At 38.5% G+C, this 17,424-nt stretch overlaps 1 protein-coding gene across 4 annotated transcripts in view; it reads right to left on the reverse strand.

The window, feature by feature from the left end:
- The window catches only part of UBR5 (ubiquitin protein ligase E3 component n-recognin 5), a 132,886-nt gene that overhangs the window by 19,355 nt on the left and 96,107 nt on the right, over nucleotides 1-17,424 (reverse strand). For 2 of the 4 annotated variants that reach the window (XM_080647017.1, XM_080647018.1), the window contains exons 35-47: nucleotides 15,194-15,317; nucleotides 14,516-14,627; nucleotides 13,206-13,337; nucleotides 12,499-12,756; nucleotides 11,224-11,492; nucleotides 10,666-10,877; nucleotides 6,888-7,118; nucleotides 6,279-6,352; nucleotides 4,939-5,111; nucleotides 4,726-4,839; nucleotides 4,010-4,230; nucleotides 2,288-2,408; nucleotides 2,106-2,204 (exon numbers count right to left, since the gene is read on the reverse strand). In XM_080647017.1, coding sequence (XP_080503143.1) covers nucleotides 2,106-2,204; nucleotides 2,288-2,408; nucleotides 4,010-4,230; nucleotides 4,726-4,839; nucleotides 4,939-5,111; nucleotides 6,279-6,352; nucleotides 6,888-7,118; nucleotides 10,666-10,877; nucleotides 11,224-11,492; nucleotides 12,499-12,756; nucleotides 13,206-13,337; nucleotides 14,516-14,627; nucleotides 15,194-15,317 — 2,140 coding nt within the window. Of the gene's footprint in view, nucleotides 1-2,099; nucleotides 2,205-2,287; nucleotides 2,409-4,009; nucleotides 4,231-4,725; nucleotides 4,840-4,938; nucleotides 5,112-6,278; nucleotides 6,353-6,887; nucleotides 7,119-10,665; nucleotides 10,878-11,223; nucleotides 11,493-12,498; nucleotides 12,757-13,205; nucleotides 13,338-14,515; nucleotides 14,628-15,193; nucleotides 15,318-17,424 lie in introns of all 4 variants that reach the window. The other 2 variants (XM_080647016.1, XM_080647015.1) reach the window with 1 other exon arrangement.

The raw sequence follows: 17,424 nt of genomic DNA on the forward strand, positions 1-17,424 counted from the left end.
CAATTTTGGAATGCACCAGAATAAACTGCAAGTGGACCTGAAGTGTGAAAAAATTTTAAAAACAGCAAATACTAAAAGAAAACATGGAACACCACATACAAAGTTAAAGGAAATGACAACTAGGGAAAAATTTTGCACCTTCTAATACAAAGATACATATTCATGAGCAGTATGCATTATCGCCTAAAGACAACGTGATTCTAAAAAAACCAACAACTTAAATAGTAAAAAATGGGCAAGATACATCAACAAAGAATTCACAAAAAAAGAAATATCCTTAAATATATGAAACAATGTTTAACTTTACTTGTAAGAGAAACGCAAATTAAAACTATACTGTAATGCCACTTCTTAATCTGTCAAATTGGTAAAGTCTAAAAATTTGATAAAATGCTGGCAAAACTATTCTCGTATTGATGTTGAAAGTGTAAAAATATATAACCATTATGCAGAGGTGTTTGCCAATACTTGGCAAAATTATGTATGCACATGCCCTTTGACCCATATCTAAGTTCAATGTCTAGGAATCTCTCAACCTAGGTAAAATATAAGATACACTAGCCCACAAGAGAAACCAGGAGGCTACTCATCACACTCCCTACTGTAACAGCTAAAAGACTGGAAATAAATCAAAATGCCTATCAATAGGAGACTGACTTAAAAAAAAATCAGATACAATCATAAAATGTCTTAGCAGAACACTAGGACTAAACAGCTGTAATAGGAAGGCAGAATATCTCTACATGCAGTTAAGGCTTTATCTCTAGGGTATACGCTTTACTGGTAAAAGAAAGATGGAGTAAAATGCACAGCATGATCGGGATGGGAAGTGGGAGAGAGAAAGGTAATGAATACACATGCATGATTATAAATTTTTAAAGTGAGAAGGGAAATAAACTTTAATTTAAAACCTGAAGGGCAAGGGACATGTAAAAGAGATAAAAATAGGAATGGAAACTAGATTTCTCTGAATACATACATCTTCTTTGTAGAGTTGACCTTGCAACATTGTAAATATTTTACATTCATTATGAAAAATAAAAAAATAAAAGGAGAAAGCAATCCCTAAAAGCTGAAAGCAAAATAAAACAAAAGGCCCTAATTATATGGAGATGGTAGCAAAACCACACGAAGATAAATTATTTCAAATAACTTGAAAACAAAGTAATTTCACTGTACATCTCCAACTGGATATGCTCTAAGGACAAAAAACTGCAAATAAATCTTAAGCTATTTTCAATAGTCACTTTGTGGTAGTGTTGACATTGTGATTATCCTACGTGTATGCTGTAGGATAAAAGCAAATGAGTGAAGTTATCAGTGTTGTCAGGAATTTGGATATTCAGTTTAGAAGAAAGGCGATAAAGACTAAGAGGTGAAAATAAACAAAAAACCTTGTGGTCCCTAATCTTAAATTTGATTGAGATTATCAGGATGAACTCGTAATTTTCTTCTTGTTCTTTTTGTTTGCTTTTTTTGTTTGTTAAAAAGCATTTCCTAGCTCTCTCCACTAAAAAGGCCTAGAATCAATGACCACCCTAGGAGGCAGTGAGCAACCTAAGAGCCCAGATTATAATCTCAAAATACAATTTCTTACCAAAAGGAACAAGGACTTCTTGAAGCAATGGCTAACTTAAGTAAGGTCTGTGACGGGATATATACAAGATGAGACATACCAAAAAGTAAGGAAGTTATCAAAGATTATTCATGTCAAAAGGACTCAAGAGCCAAAAAGGAATCAAGACTCCCACTAGTCAAAGAAGAGGCAATTTGAGCATCAATTGGAATAATATCCTCAATGAAATGAAGCCCATCAGAAACATTTAAATCCATGTGTTCTTAATGATACTTAAAGAGAAAGAGAGAGAGAGAGAGAGAGAGAGAGAGAGAGAAACTGAAACAAAAAACTCACTGATCATCACTAGAGGATGCTAGGAAGCTAACTACCAGAGACAGCCACTATTCTAAATGTGGTAATTACCATTTATTTTCTTTAAATTTTGAATTATACAGCTCATATCCCTAAGCAAGATTAATTTTTGTTTTTAAACTTAATATAAATGGCATACTATATGAATAGCATAAGAAATTCTAAATACCTTTACCTCTAGTGATAAATCTCTTGACTGCTGATTTCTCAGTTTTTCCATTTCTCTACGGAATTTTGATTCTTTTACCTCAAAACCACCCAATTCGGTTAGGATCTTAAAAAAAATGCATGACAGAATTATTCTCTGAAATACGTTCTTATAGACAAAATAGAATTTAAAGTGCTCAAAATACATACTGATCCAGGTTCTGCTCCAACGTCTTCCATGAACACCCTGCCGAACAGTTCTAATGAAAGGCGCCAACGTCCTAGCAGCATATCGTGGGAAATAACCATTCCCATGAAGCTACACTGTGGCCTGTAAGAAGTTTAAGGGGAGAAGGGGAAAGTAATTTAGCCAACTCTAAAAATTCCCTGACTTTTGGCCAATAGCAGTAATTTACTTAGTCTTTTAATATTCTGAGGCTTTAAGTATTTTAAACCATATCTTCTCTAATGGAGAACTTTCTATAGCTACTCATTCCTCACAGAACATCTCATTTTTACTCAATTTTCCTGCTGTCTTTTAAGTAAGGATACATCCCCAGGCTACCTCCTATTTTCAGCTTTCATTTTACCTCTTTTCTTTCAAATACAATGTCTATCCCCATCTAGGTGATTCCCAGACACCTCTCTAGTTCACACTTTCACAATGGACCAGAATTTCTACTATGTTAAATATAATACCACTCCAATGATACTCAACTCAACTCAGCATGGTAAACGGAATATGGCCTCTTTGCTACAGTGACATTGCCTCCAGACTTCTTTTAGTAGTCACATGTACTTCCTTACTGCACCAACATGAAACAAATTCTAATTTTTCTTCCCCGAGTTCCTCCAGAGTGATCAAGGTAAGGCCTTCATGAGCGTCTCCTTCCTTTCCATGATTTCCTTTCCAACACCGCCCCCCCAAAGGCATAGGCAATAATCTACATCAGCCTTTTTTTTTTTTTTTAACCACTAGCCAGAATAACAGATTTCTAACTTGTCTCCCTACCTCTAATTCTTCTATCAATCCACCTGCTTCTACACATTCTAATCACCTCAGCTCAAGCCATACTGTCTCTAGGAAACTTGGGCCACCTAGTCTGTAATTCTTCCTTGCCTTTTATGGTTGTTAGGCCATGTATGTACAGTATATATAGTTTCCTAAACTAGTTTAATTCCTCCTAAGCAAAAATATTATCTGACATTATATAAGCAAAAAACACAGAGCGCATATATATAGCAAATAACCTATAAATCATTTGGTGATCAGCCATATTGAGCCACAGTGTATATTGGCAAATTTTTATTGGGAAAGCAAAGAGCCTATCTCTTGCAAGAGAATGACCAACTGTGGACCTGGCAAGGAACTTCAACTGTGTGAGAACCACAAATCTAGAAACCTTTCTAGTTATTCACATGTCCCCCCTTAATTGAGCTGCTGGAAATAAGTCTATAACTGGTTATTTGACATGGAGATATATATATATATTTAATAAAAGCATAATATGCTAATTAGACTGGACAGCTGAATGACCTTCCGGAAGTCCTTCTGGAGCTGCGAGGGCCAAGGCAAGCCGCCGTGGCTGCGAGGGCCGAGCCCCCTTGCACGAATTTCGTGCATCGGGCCTCTAATATATATACTTTAACTTAGTACTGAACATTAAAAACCAGTCTGAGAAATTCCTCAAAGTGAGAAAATCATTGACAACACAGTCACAAAAAGACAAAAATCCAAAAAACTAAAGTTCAGTATTTAAATATCTGCTTATAACCTATGAAAACACAAACATATAAAATAACATTTAATTATACTATTCATCTACAACTGAAATAAAACTGTAAAATTTCCAAATAAAAAATTCTTACAATTATATCATAGCCATAAAAGTACATAACACAACAGAAAAACTGTTTTCACTTAGCAAATACCTGAAAGATGTAAGAGGTGGCCCTTCACTTTCAGTCAGTCCTATTTCTGCCAGTAAACTGCTTTTCAGCTGTGCAGCAAGATCATGAGCAGATGGCCCTGGTTTTGCACTCTCGGCTTCTTCTGGCACCACATTCTGTTCTTCCCCTTCCTTTTTTTGCCGATTTTGCATGTTCATTACATTTTTCAAGTTGGCAGCATAAGACATTTTAGTTGGAAGAACCTATGAATTTTTATATTTAAAAGTTGCACATTACGCATCTTCAGTTTTTTTATCATTTATATAATAAAAAATCCTATTCAACTAAATTTCTTTGATGCCTGCTCTTAAATATGTTATTACTTTTTCATTGGAGATACAGTACAGAATAATTTTAGGCTCTCAAACCAGACTTTTATCTAAAATCTAGATCTTTCACTTAACCAGCTGTATAACAATAGACATTACCACATGAAATTTATGTAATCTCTACAAGCCTGAATTTATTACCCATGAAATCAAGATAATCTCCCCAACATGGCTATAAGGATTGAGACAGTGCTTAGGAGATACAAAGCTGGCTAATGAAACAGTTGGAATTCCTGTTGTTGACATAAAACAGGAATTTCTGATACTTCTATTACTTGAGGAAATACAATATTCTGAATTAATGCATTTCCAAAAATAGAAAAATGCTTATTTACAAATATTGTATTGCAAAGATTTTTACTATCTTACCTCAAGGCAGTTTCTATCCACTGTAACCTCCATTAAGCATTTCCCACTACTGGCAGATGAAGAATAAAGACCTTGACTTGGTCGACCAAAAAGATCCTCCTTTCTAGCATTTGGCTGCAATTTTAACAGAAATATTCTAGTTACACTGTACATTTGAAAAAAATAAAGTCAATAAAAAAAAAAAAAAGCTGAATACCAGTTAATTTAAATCACCTGCAACAAATGTGGTTGATCAGCCAAGGGGATGGCTTCAGCCAGAGGCACTTCAAATGGATTTGGGGGTATACACCCAAGGAATGTCATGGAATCTGAGCGTCGGAAAAATGGATGATTTTGGCCAGTTTCTGCAGGAAGAGAGTCATCATCCTTATCATTCAAAGTAGCACCTAAACATAAAGAGACGAAATGTATGATTTTTAGAAAAATTTTTTAATCACTGGGGAAGGGTAAAAGCATCTCCTCAATCCAAATTCCCATTACCTCTATAAATTTTAATGGCACTCAAAAATAATATAATATTTTTAAATGATAACTTAAGTTTTTAGCAAAGGGTAATAATGGTAAATTTTATGTTATGTGTATTTTAAATAACAATAAGACCTTGCCAAAAAAATAATTAGCAGTAACAAATATTGCTCCATTTTGTATTAGATGGAAGTTTCCCATATCCTTCTCTTCATCTCTCTATAGAGATTCAGACCTGAATACAGGTAGACTCCTGAGCATATTCATGAGCTGGCTCACATGACTCCAAAAAGAGGAGATGGTCAGCTGAAATTTGAGCATTTGCTTACTTGTAAGTTCTGCTTCCTCTATAAGACAAACAGAGAAATTCTCTGGGCACTCATGAATCCCGATAGGAAGTCAGCACACCAACCCCCCGTAATGGAATTAGACTTTGGGAGCAGCTTCCTGTGTGCTGTGAAAACAATAGGAAGCAATGGCTGGGCACTCAAAAACTACCAGTTAGCTCAGTTGTCTTTCCCAGGGTTGAGTGAAGGTGTTAGCTGATAATAAGGGTCAAGTGGACTAACTGACCCCATTAAAAAATTTTTTTAATTCCACTTGAATAGCTGAAAACTACAAATAAACTGAAGAAAATTCCCAAAATTCCTTGAGTTTGGAATACTTTCTTTTTATTACATTAACTGTTAACAGATTCTGATATCTGGGAGTCATAATTAGTATTTCTCATCTTTACTAAATCTATTTTGCATCAATATTAACAAAGGTTCTGCTAAGATTTTAATGCAATGCCTACACACTTTACTTAAGAGTAAAAATAAAACTAAGAAATGTACAGGAGAGATGCAAAGATTATGCAGGGAAAATACTGGTTATTGAGAAGTTCATAACATTTCTTTAATCATTCTTATTTTTGAAGCAAATAGTGCAAGGTTTTATAAGGAAAAATGGACAGGCAAGAAATAGAACATAGAAAAGAATAGAGAAATCCCCACCCAGACAGAAAATAATGAAGTTAAAAAGCTTGAAGGGGAACTACTGAGGCAGCCATTTCTTGCAGTAGATTAGCAGATTTTCTGTACACTAACTTTGATTGGTGTCATCATCATTTTCGTGTTCTGAATCTTCATTGTCAATACCCAGTTCCAAGAGTTCTCGCGTCCTTTAAAAAGACAGTGAGTTGTTTTACATGAAATTTTAGTTCATATGAACAGAAGCAAAGATGTTGGGAATTATAAGCAAAAAACAATGAAAATGGTTGTTAAGTATCTAAACAATTTCAAACATTTTGACAAAGTTTCAGACTCTGGGAATGGTAGACTGACCAGCCATGTGTGCCACAATTACAAAATAGATTTAGATAGAAGTAAAAGCTAATCACACCAAGAAACAGAGAGGGGGTAGTTATACAAACTCTAATATATGATCAATCAGACCAAACTATCTTGAATATAAGGTTGGATATACTCAAGTCCACTTTCCCACATGAAATATTCCTGCACTATTTCTCTTTTGCAAAGCTGTTCTCCTTACTCCAAATATTGGACAATATACTAATGAAGACCACACTGAGCAAGTAAGTATTTCTTAAACCAGTGGTCGGCAAACTCATTAGTCAACAGAGTGGCAAACCGCGGCTCGCGAGCCGCAGTTTGCCGACCACTGTCTTAAACCAAACTCAGGGCAAGCATGGATACCTTTTGCGTTCCAGTTGAGGTGTATCCAATGTTGTCTGCTGATTCATTGCTTTAATCCAATATATAAGGGCCTGAAAAACATATGCTACATGCTTCAGTGAGCAAACATCCAAAACTGGAAGGACATCAGAATGCTCATCATTATGAGACCGCATTAGAGAAAGAGCATAATTTAGGAAGTCCCCTCGAGCCGACATCATTCCTTGGCGGGCACTAAGCAATGTGGCACGGCTATAAGAATAAAAAGAAATGAAAATGTTTACAAAAAGAACAAAAACATTTACCACCATCATAAATATGCAAAATTAGGAACTGAATCTATCCATAGATAAAAATTACCCACAGGCTTAAACTATCCATTAAGCCTGTGGCTCTGCTTCAGAAATATAACCATTATGTATGATTTACAGTCCTGTACTTTCATACAGAAAAGAAATTCTAGTATCCTTGGGAATGGCAGAAGGAATGCCTTCCCTAAAGACAATGGTTCTCAAAGTTTAGCATCCATGCAAATCACCTGGAGAGCTTGTTAAAAGGGATAGTTGGCCCCACCCTCATAGTTTCAAGTAGGTGTAGGGTAGGGCCCCAAAATTTGCATTTTTAACAAGTTCTCAGGTGAAACTGATGCTGCTGCTCTGGGGACTACATTTGAGAGCCACTGCCTAAAATGACACCAAAAGCATAAGCAACAGAAGAAAACAGAGAAAGCACTGGATTTTCTCAAAAGTAAAAACTTTTGTACTTTAAAGGACACCATAAAGAAAGTGAAAACAACCCACAGGACAAAATTTCTCCAAATACTGTTTCTGATAAGGAACTAGTATCCAGAATATATAAAGAAAGAACTCACACAACTCAATAAAAAAACACAAGCCAACCTAAAAATGGACAAAGGATCTAAATAAACATTTCTCCAAAGACAATATACTAATGGCCAATAACACATGAAAAGATGCTCAACATCATTAGCAATTAGGAAAATGAGTATCAAAACCATAATGAGATACCTCTTCACACCTATTAGGATGCCTATTATCAAAAAGACAAATAACAAGTGTTGGCAAAGATGTGGAGAAACTAGAACCCTCCATACACTGGTATCCTAATATATAAAAACCCAGGGTCTGTAATGACCAACCGAAGGCTCAACCAAACACCGTAAGTTAGTCCTGTAGTCAGTGCCGGGTTGCCGTGGTGACCCAGCACTGACTGCCAAGGGGGCTACGGATCAGGGCCGGAGAGAGGTCCAAAGAGAGAGGCAGGGTCTGATCCACAGCCTCCATGGCAGCTGTTGATCAGCCGTTGCCTCTTTTTCTCTCCAGGCTTCCCCAGCAGCCGCACCTCTGTTTCTCTCCAGGCCTCTCTGATCAGGCCCAGAGACGCTGACTGGCATAGAAACCGACCAATCAGAACCAAATTGACCAGCAGAGGAGGGCAGTTGGAGGCGAGATTAGGCCGGCAGGGGAGGGTAGTTAGGGGTGATCAGGCAGGCAGAGGCAGTTAGGAGCGATCAGGCCGGCAGTGGAGAGCAGTTAGGGGCGATCAGGCAGGCAGGCAGGTGAGCGGTTGGGAGCCAGCGGTCCCAGATTACGAGAGGGATGTCCAACTGCCGAAGGGATCCCCACAGGGATCGGGCTTAAACCGGCAGTCGGACATCCCCCAAGGGGTCCCCGATTGGAGAGTCCCCTATTGGAGAGGGTGCAGGCTGAGCTGAGGGAACCCCCACTCCGTGCACTAATTTTGTGCACCGAGCCACTAGTTGGGAATATAAAATGGCACAGCCACTTTAGAAATGAGTCTGGCAGTTTCTCAGAAAGTTAAACAGAGTTACTATATGATCCAGCGATCTCACAACCAGGTATAGGCCCAAGGTAATTGAAAACACATGTCCACACAAATACATGTCCATACCTGTACCCAAGTGTTCATAGCAGTATTATTTGTAACAGCCAAAAGGTGACCAAAAGCATATTTTGGCCATAATAGCCAAAAACAACCTAAGTATCCATAAGCTTATGGACAGATAAACAAAATATGGCATATCCATACAAAGGAATATTACTAGGGAATAAGGTATCAATGCATGCTAAACATGGATGAATCTGAAAACCATTATGCTAAGTAAAAGAAGCCAGGCACAAAAGACCACATATTGTACAAATCCATCTATGTGAAATGTCCAGAATAGACAAATCTAGAGAGACAGAGAGTAGATCAGTGGTTGCTTAGGGTTGGACGGTAGGGGAAATGGGGGATGACTGATAATAGACATGGGGTTTCTTGTGTAGATAATTAAAGTATTCCAAAATTCATTGTGATGGTGTGCATAGCTATGAATATGCTCAAAACTATGTAACTACTGTATACACTTTAAACAGGTGGTATCTCAATAAAGCTGTTATAGTAGAGTGAGAGCAAGAGAGAAAGGGAGAACCCTGTCACCAATGAAAGATCTATTACCAGAACTCTGTTCTTTGGAGTAGACTAGCCTAATGAAGACAAGGCTTGTGCCTGTTTGTGGAGCAGGCTTCCTACAGCAGCAAAGCTGATGCCACCAAAACCTTCTCTCTAGTCCAGATCTCTCTGCCAAGCATTCAGTTTTGCATACTGGACATTTCCATCACATTCTCCTGTAGTTCTTAAGTTCAAAAGCAAGTATGTATTTTCATTATACTCCTCTACATTTTTCTTTATATTTTCCTATTAGTTATTCATAATCGAAGTCTGAAAATCTCAAAGTAATTTCTGCTTCCTTTTGCTCTATCCCTCAACAAGGCCCTAATCTGTTTATGATTTCAAAGCTTCTCTCTCCTCCTTCCTGACCTTTTCCTCCCACTTTAGTTTAGAAACTATTACACTCCAACCATAGTCTGGTTAAATTTCCTAAGCAGTCTCCTAGACCTTGCTTTCCCCTTTATGTTCCACCCAAAGAAGCAAGGTTGTTTAGCCTGAGCCAAAGCTAGAACCCAATCCTAGGACTCTGACTTGAGGTACAGGCACTTTCACTACATAGCACTGCCACTGCTCTAGGAGTGATCAATGTTTGACCCAATTCCTAGTCCTGAAAAAGGTTATTTTGTAACTGAATAGAAAGAACGTAACAAATCCACAAAGAAATATTCTTTAATTATGATTCAGCAGGCTAGAGAAGGTAGAAAAAGAAATGTGATTTGAAAAACCAAAGAACAGCTTTTGTAATTACAGAATTTCCCCCTCCTGAGTACAAAGTACATTTGTATTTAATCATGTTCAATGAATTTATGCCTTTTCCACGAATATATGCCTTTCAAGGAGAATGGGGGTGCGGAGCTTGGGGATTAAGACAAGGACGGAGCCAGGGGTGGGGAATGTCTGGCTCCAGGGCCGTATAAGGCCTGCAAAATCATTTGGTCTGGCCTTGCAAAGGCATTAGGGGTGATTTAATTAAATGTTTGACTGAATAGAGCAGGCTAGTTTTTAAGTTGATAATTTTGTATGGCCTAAGAATGATATTATAAATACCCAATGGCCCTTGACAAAAAAAAGGTTCCTCATCCCTGATGTAAACCAACTTCTTAAAAAATGATGATGTATTTAGCATAAGATTCCTACAATACAAATGAATTTTTTAAAAATAGCCTGGATTATAACTAATTTGTTTTGCTTCAGCTACAGTTTTAAAAGAAGTAATGTATGGCACTAAATTCCTCCTTCACAACCAACTAAGACCTTATGTAAAAAACATTCTAGAATATAAGGGCCTGTCAAAACATACAAGCATAACTGGAGTCTTTCATACCGTCTGCCCTCAAGGGTTCGTAAACTAGCCTCTTCTCGGGCGGTCATCCTCTCTCTCCGTGCTGAATTCTGAGAAGCGTGAAGAGGATGATTTGGGTGTCCCGGGTCACCAGCAGATGCTAATGCAGAACCATAACGTAACTGAGCTTCAGTAGAATCCATAATACTGACCATCCAGTTCCAAGTGGGAATAAGCTTTTCTTCTACATAGTTCTATGAAGACCAAACTAAAATAGTTAAAACTGTAAAAGCCAAACTAAAATAGTTAAAACTAACAAAATAAAGTTAAATTAGATACACAGCAGGTCCTTGAATAATGTCATTTTGTTGATGTGATACCATAGGAACTTAACTCTTGTTTATATCCATTAGTGTTATGGTAAAATTGGTTTCATTTTGCTTAAAGTTAAAGAACCTATCGATAACCTATAGGGAGGACTTACTGTAGTAGTATGTAAACATGTAAGTATTTGTAACCTTAATTCCCATTATACTGAAATTCTCATAATTGACAGCCAAAAAATATATTTGAACGAGTAACTTTTCAGAGGTTTCATACCTGTAAGTTTACTGCATCTTGGTAAGTCAATTTCACAGCGGCTGGAATTTGCGAGTATACTAGGTGATTATACTTAGGAATAAGGCCCATCAAGTCTGAGATTTGTCTGATGACAATGCTGTAAGCCCTGGCTAAACTGCTTGCAGATGTTAAGTAGCTGCTGGCATTGCTAGCCTCCAACGCAGCTGCTGCCGCTGCAGCACTCGTGCTGATGGTGCCACTGCGGCGTAAGTTCGAAGGATCGATATAAATCAAACCTGCTGAACTTGCTGTAAGGAAAAAAGGACAAGCACAATAAGCTAATGCCAGTTGCTAACTGTGTTTCTTGAGCACTATTCATATTTTAAAAAGCTAAAAGATCAAATGTACTTGCAAATGTGGAAACAGCCAAAAACTTATTTAAGCCATGCTAATTTAGGAATAAGGGAGACAAGAATTACTATAAACCAGAGGCAATTTTGCCACTGCCCCCACGAAAGGGGAGGACATTTGGCAACATATGCAAACATTTTTGGTTGTCACATGAGAGTGAGGGATTGCTAATGGCATCTAGTGAGTGGGTAACAGCACAGATTATGCTAAACATCCTGCAATGCACAATTACAAAAATAAACAATTATTTAGCAACTAGAGGCCCGGTGCACGAAATTCGTGCATGGGGGGGGGGGTGTCCCTCAGCCCAGCCTGCACCCTCTCCAATCTGGAATCCCTCTCACAATCCAGGACTGCTGGCTCCCAACTGCTCGCCTGCCTGTCTTCCTGATTGCCCCTAACCGCTTCTGCCTGCCAGCCTGATCACCCCCTAACCACTCCCCTGCCAGCCTGATTGATGCCTAACTGCTCCCCTGCCAGCCTGTTTGCCCCTAACTGCTCTCCCCTGCAGGCCTGGGTCCCCCCCCATCTGCCCTTCCCTGCAGGCCCAGTCGCCCCCAACTTCCCTCCTCTGCCAGCCTGGTCACCCCTAACTGCCCTCCCCTGCAGGCTTGATCACCCCCAACTGCCCTCCCTTGCAGGCCTGGTCCCTCCCAACTGCCCTCCCCTGCTGGCCATCTTGTGGCAGCCATCTTGTGTCCACATGGGGGCAGGATCTTTGACCACATGGCGGCAGCCATCTTGTGTGTTGGAGTGATGGTCAATTTGCATATTACTCTTTTTATTTGACCTCAGCAAAACATTAGAAAACTATTATGAAACTATTTGTTTTCTAGGGGAACATGTGGAACTTCAAAAAAATATCTAGTCAACACTTCAGGAATACCAAGTTTTCAGACTTACCTGCTGGCGTGGATGTGCTGGAAGGGGCTGTGCTGGCTGCCCGCTGATGCTGGGTGTTGCGGACAGCCCACTGCATGGAACGGGGAGCTTGGGCAGCACCGTTGGCATGGGAGCTGTTCGTGGTTCTCTCTAAAGGCTCATCGAGCATAAAGGTCTCCTGCTCTATGTCGTCACTCTGACTACTGCTGCTATCAGAATCACTTGAATCATTTGACTGCGAGTCATCTTCAGAAAAGAAGGCGGGAACACTGCTTGCACCTAAATTTTTAATTTTTAAAAGCAAAACCATTGTGAGTTTGTTGACTTTTAAAACTACAGTGTACCCCCTCATTCAGGAAAATATATGTATTAAACAGAATGTCAGGCTGTATTCAACAGTCCACAAAACACATCATGAAAAGAACTCTTTTAAATGAACCTTAAAATTAATCCATTATTTAAAAAAGCAAAAAAGTTATTAAAATAGTACCTTGTTTGCTAACACTTATAGGAAAAAAAGATGATGTTATAAAAAGATTGTCACCCTTGTGCATAGTAAACAGAATACAGTTTAACCCAGTGGTCAGCAAACTGCGGCTCGCGAGCCACATGCCGCAGTTTGCCGCTCTGTTGACTAATGAGTTTGCTGACCACTGGTTTAACCAATTCATGATAAATACACACAGAGTCTTAGTATAAGTGAGAGTTGTTGGGATAAGGCACCATACCTGCTTCTGAGCCAGCAGTTGCTGCAGTGACAACACTTCTGCGCCCACTAGCATTATCTTGGTTGCTATGATTGCTTTCACTGTCACTTTCTGTTTCAGCTGCTGCTAGTAAGTCCAGCTCCATGTCACTCCCTAGCAAATACATTTAAATAATAAGAAAAAAGAAGTATAAACTCCCTGTGGGTCCAGACTGGGTCTTATAAGTCAGAAAATAAGGGAGGGAACTAAGAAAGTAAGAGGGGGAAGAAGGGGCAAAAGAAAGGGATAGATGCTCTGCAGTGAGCATAACTTCCTGTACGCAGGGAAAGGATGCCTAGGTAAACTATGACATTAAGTGGAGTATCACACAGCAATTCAAGTCTGCCTGCAGAGTCTTATGGAAAAAGTGTTAAGCTGACGACTTCAGCAGGGGAAGAGCTCTGGGCTAGGCCCACTGCTTCCTTCTCATTTATGGGGAAGGAAGTTAAAAATGTATATTCTTTATGTAAAACAGTAGATATACCTATCAAAACATACAAAACGAGAAATTTTAAATATGTGCAATTTATTGTACATTAGTTATACTGCAATAAAGCTAGTTCCAAAAAAAAGCCTATTCTATGACTACTGATAAAAATGGTTAAGATGACTATGTAGCAAAAAGGCCAAAATGATTATTTTCAAGTTAAAAAGAAAGTCACAAAAATGTCATATGTAATATCTAAAGGACACAAATGGGAATAGGGCAACACAGGGCAGGACTGAAAGTAAATACAAACGGTAAGCATACAGCTGGCATTATGGGTCACATGTTTTCCTTTTCTCTAATTTCCAAATGTATCATAATACAGTTATGATTATTTTAATTTCTAAAAGCCTCATAAAAAAATAAAGTGACTTAAACCAAAAGGTAGAGAGGGAGAAGAGAATTATGTTATAAATATACATATATTTACATATGCATACATGTATACACGTGTATGTACATGCTTAAGTATATTTATACGCACATTTGTGTATGTAATATATGTGTATGTATGTGTGTATGTACATAGTGGGGCAAAAGTAGGTTGATAGCTATGAGCACATGAAACAGAATTTATTATTGTATTATTATTTATTAATTATTGTATTATTTTCCATACAAACAACTGTTTGTATCTACACACATATACTACCTCCTAACAGTTGTAACATGCTACAGAATCCCTTGGCAGAAAATATGTTGAACAATTTGCTGAACATCAAATGGGGCTTTTCTCTGTATTAAAATCTCTCTTTAAGGTACCTGATTTGCTCATACTGAAAAATTTCTCAAGTAACTTGCATACCGTCCTCATCATGCTCATCATGTTGGCCCTCAGCCTCAGCATTTTCTTCCCCATGTTCTTCCTGTTCATCATGATGATCCTCTTCTCCAGCCACACCTTCCACCACCTCCACCTAAATCCAGAATCTTACTTGTAGACCATCAAAGCATATAATGAACCTACTTCTCTACCAATGTTCCTCCACAGCAGTTAGTCAACGAAAACACAAGGATCCCTAAATACAGGGAACTGAAGTCTTCATTTGCTAGTGACAATTTGCTATCAAAAATTATGCTGACCTATCTCAATGTTTATAATTATTGCCCATATATAGAACCTTAAAATTAGAACTATAACAATGTATAGTTTTTTAACCTTTGCAATTATAAAATTTACCCAAAAAATATGCAGTTTTCTCTCTACTTCAAATACATTGCACAAAACTACTAAAACTGTTTCTAACATTGAGAATATCTTTTCTATTAATCCTTAAGTTAAAACAAGTTACATTTCCAATTTCCTATTACCCAGTAAATCAAGCACTATTAAAATATTTTTAAGATGTATAACCACAAATGAAAACAAAAATCCAGAAGCTGGAAACAAATGCATTGAGCAATAGTAAGCTAACTTCTAATGACTACTTTCCCCTCCTCCCCTCCCAAATAAAAGCCTCTTGTCTACCCCAATTAAAACTACCTCTTCCACATCTGCTGACACAATGTCATCCTGTTCTTCGTCTCTGCCCCGAACAGGCTGAGACTGGCTGATGCGCCTCTGCTGTGGGTTCCGGAGGATGTAGGACGACTGAGACTGGCTGGAGCTGTAAGGAAGCGGAGGTCAGAAGTACACTGCAGCCACACCTCGGACATAATGTTACTCAGTGTGATTCACTTGCTAGAATGCTATTTTAAATCAGACCTGAAAATTCTGGGAAACCAGTAATAACTCATCAAGTCTCTCAGAAAATATAAACACCAAAGAAGTTATTTTATCATAAAGAATAACATAAATCTCAGAATTGTGGGTTTTTTTTTAAAGATACGTTTTTACTGATTTCAGAGAGAAAGGGAGAGAGAAATAGAAACATCAGTAAGAGAGAATCATCAATCAGTCCACTCCCGCACGCCCCCTACTGGGGATCGAGCCTGCATCTTGGCAATGTGCCCTAACTGGAATCGAACTATGACCTCCTGGTTCATAGGTCAACACTCAACCACTGAGCAACACTGGCCAGGCTCAGAATTGTTGTTACTTTACTTTTCATGAGTTCCTATACTGAAATATTTTAAAGGGAAGTTTTCCCTTTTCCATTGCTTTCAACACCAGCAGTTCTTAACTTCCAAAGGCTCCAAGAAGCATTCATCCATTAACGAAAGTGTGCTTACTATGAATAATTCACTCTTTAAGGGACCTGACATTACCTACTTTGCATCAGCTTATTAACCTTTGACTTGCTGGGTGTATACGAGGGAACACATCAGTTCGAAAGTGTCATGTTAAAATAGAATCATAACGAAAAGTGGGTGACAAAATAATGTTACTTTCCTAAAGATCAAATTGAGAAACAGCCAACAAAGGACAGAAGCCTCCATTATTTAAAAATAAATAAAAATGGGGGAAGCAGAGAGTGCAGCTTAAAATGCAGGTAGTGGCTAAATTACCCTGTGACCTACCTATTATCCTTTATTTACAGACTAGAGGCCCGGTGCACAAAATTCGTGCAAGAGCAGGCCTTCCTTTCCCCAGCTGCCAGCACCGGCTCCCCTCCAGCCGCCAGCAGGCACCCAGGACCCAGGCTTCCCTCACAGCCCTGGCTTCGTCCAGAAGGACATCTGGTCTAATTAGCATATTATACTTTTATTATTATAGATTTTAAATCACCTCACCTCAGCTGCTCTGCAAAACAAAATCAAACCAATTACACATGAAGAGTCAACTGAGACACAGCCTTCAAGAAACATGTCTCTTGGACTAGAAGGGTTAAAGGAGCCATAGTTTTCACAGAAGACAGCCTGGGGTCTGAGCAAAATAGCAAGTTACATCATAGAAATCCTCTCTTCTATCAAATACATGAGCCAAACATTAATCAAGAAAGGACAACAGATTTCAAGAGACTTATCCTGTATCAGCCAAGGTGGAGACAGGAAGAACATGTTTTCAGAGAACTTCTACCTACAAGCCTGCACTCGTGAGAGTTTGGAGCTGCAATGTGCACTTCAAGGAAGGGTGGGCTTGAGTGTCGGTCAATCCAATACCTCAACACTATCAGTAAGCACCAAGCAGCAATTTCTCTCTCTACTCTGCCATCTAATACTCTGCCTAATGTAACAGCAAAGGAACACACCTGTCTAGGTTTTTAAATATTTTTAATCAATAGCTGTGGAACCTGTTATCTAACACCTCTCTGAGCCTCCGTTTCCTCCCCTTTTAAAACTGGAGTGATAGTGGTGCCTCACAGTTACTGGGTACCACTACACAGGTAATACATCTATGAGGCTTAGCAAAGTTCCTAGTTCATACTAAACTTTCAGTAACAATTATTATATGAGGCACAGAGACAGAGTAGACAGAAATGAATTAATAAAGACATTAAGAGTTTTAAAGAGGTGGGAGGAAGCAACAGAAAAGCAAAACAATTGAACTTAAGAATTTATACTCAATGTAGTGGTAAACACCATCTACCATGTAACACAAGAGAAATCCCAGAAACTGGTCAAGTGTATGTTTTACTTAAGACATGCTTGGAACCCTGGTCAGAATACACCCTATGCGAAGGAGTGATTGTACTGTATTATAATGAAGGACTTCTATATTACGAAGTAGAAACATTAGCACTGATATCTGTTGATTATCAAATGAGATCTACTTCTGGAAAGACATAAGAGGTTGGCCCAATACACCAAGGGGAATGGAGTAAAGAGCAGAGC

Source organism: Plecotus auritus, assembly GCF_963455305.1.
Source record: "Plecotus auritus genome assembly, chromosome: 11".
NCBI classification, from domain to species: Eukaryota; Metazoa; Chordata; class Mammalia; order Chiroptera; family Vespertilionidae; genus Plecotus; species Plecotus auritus.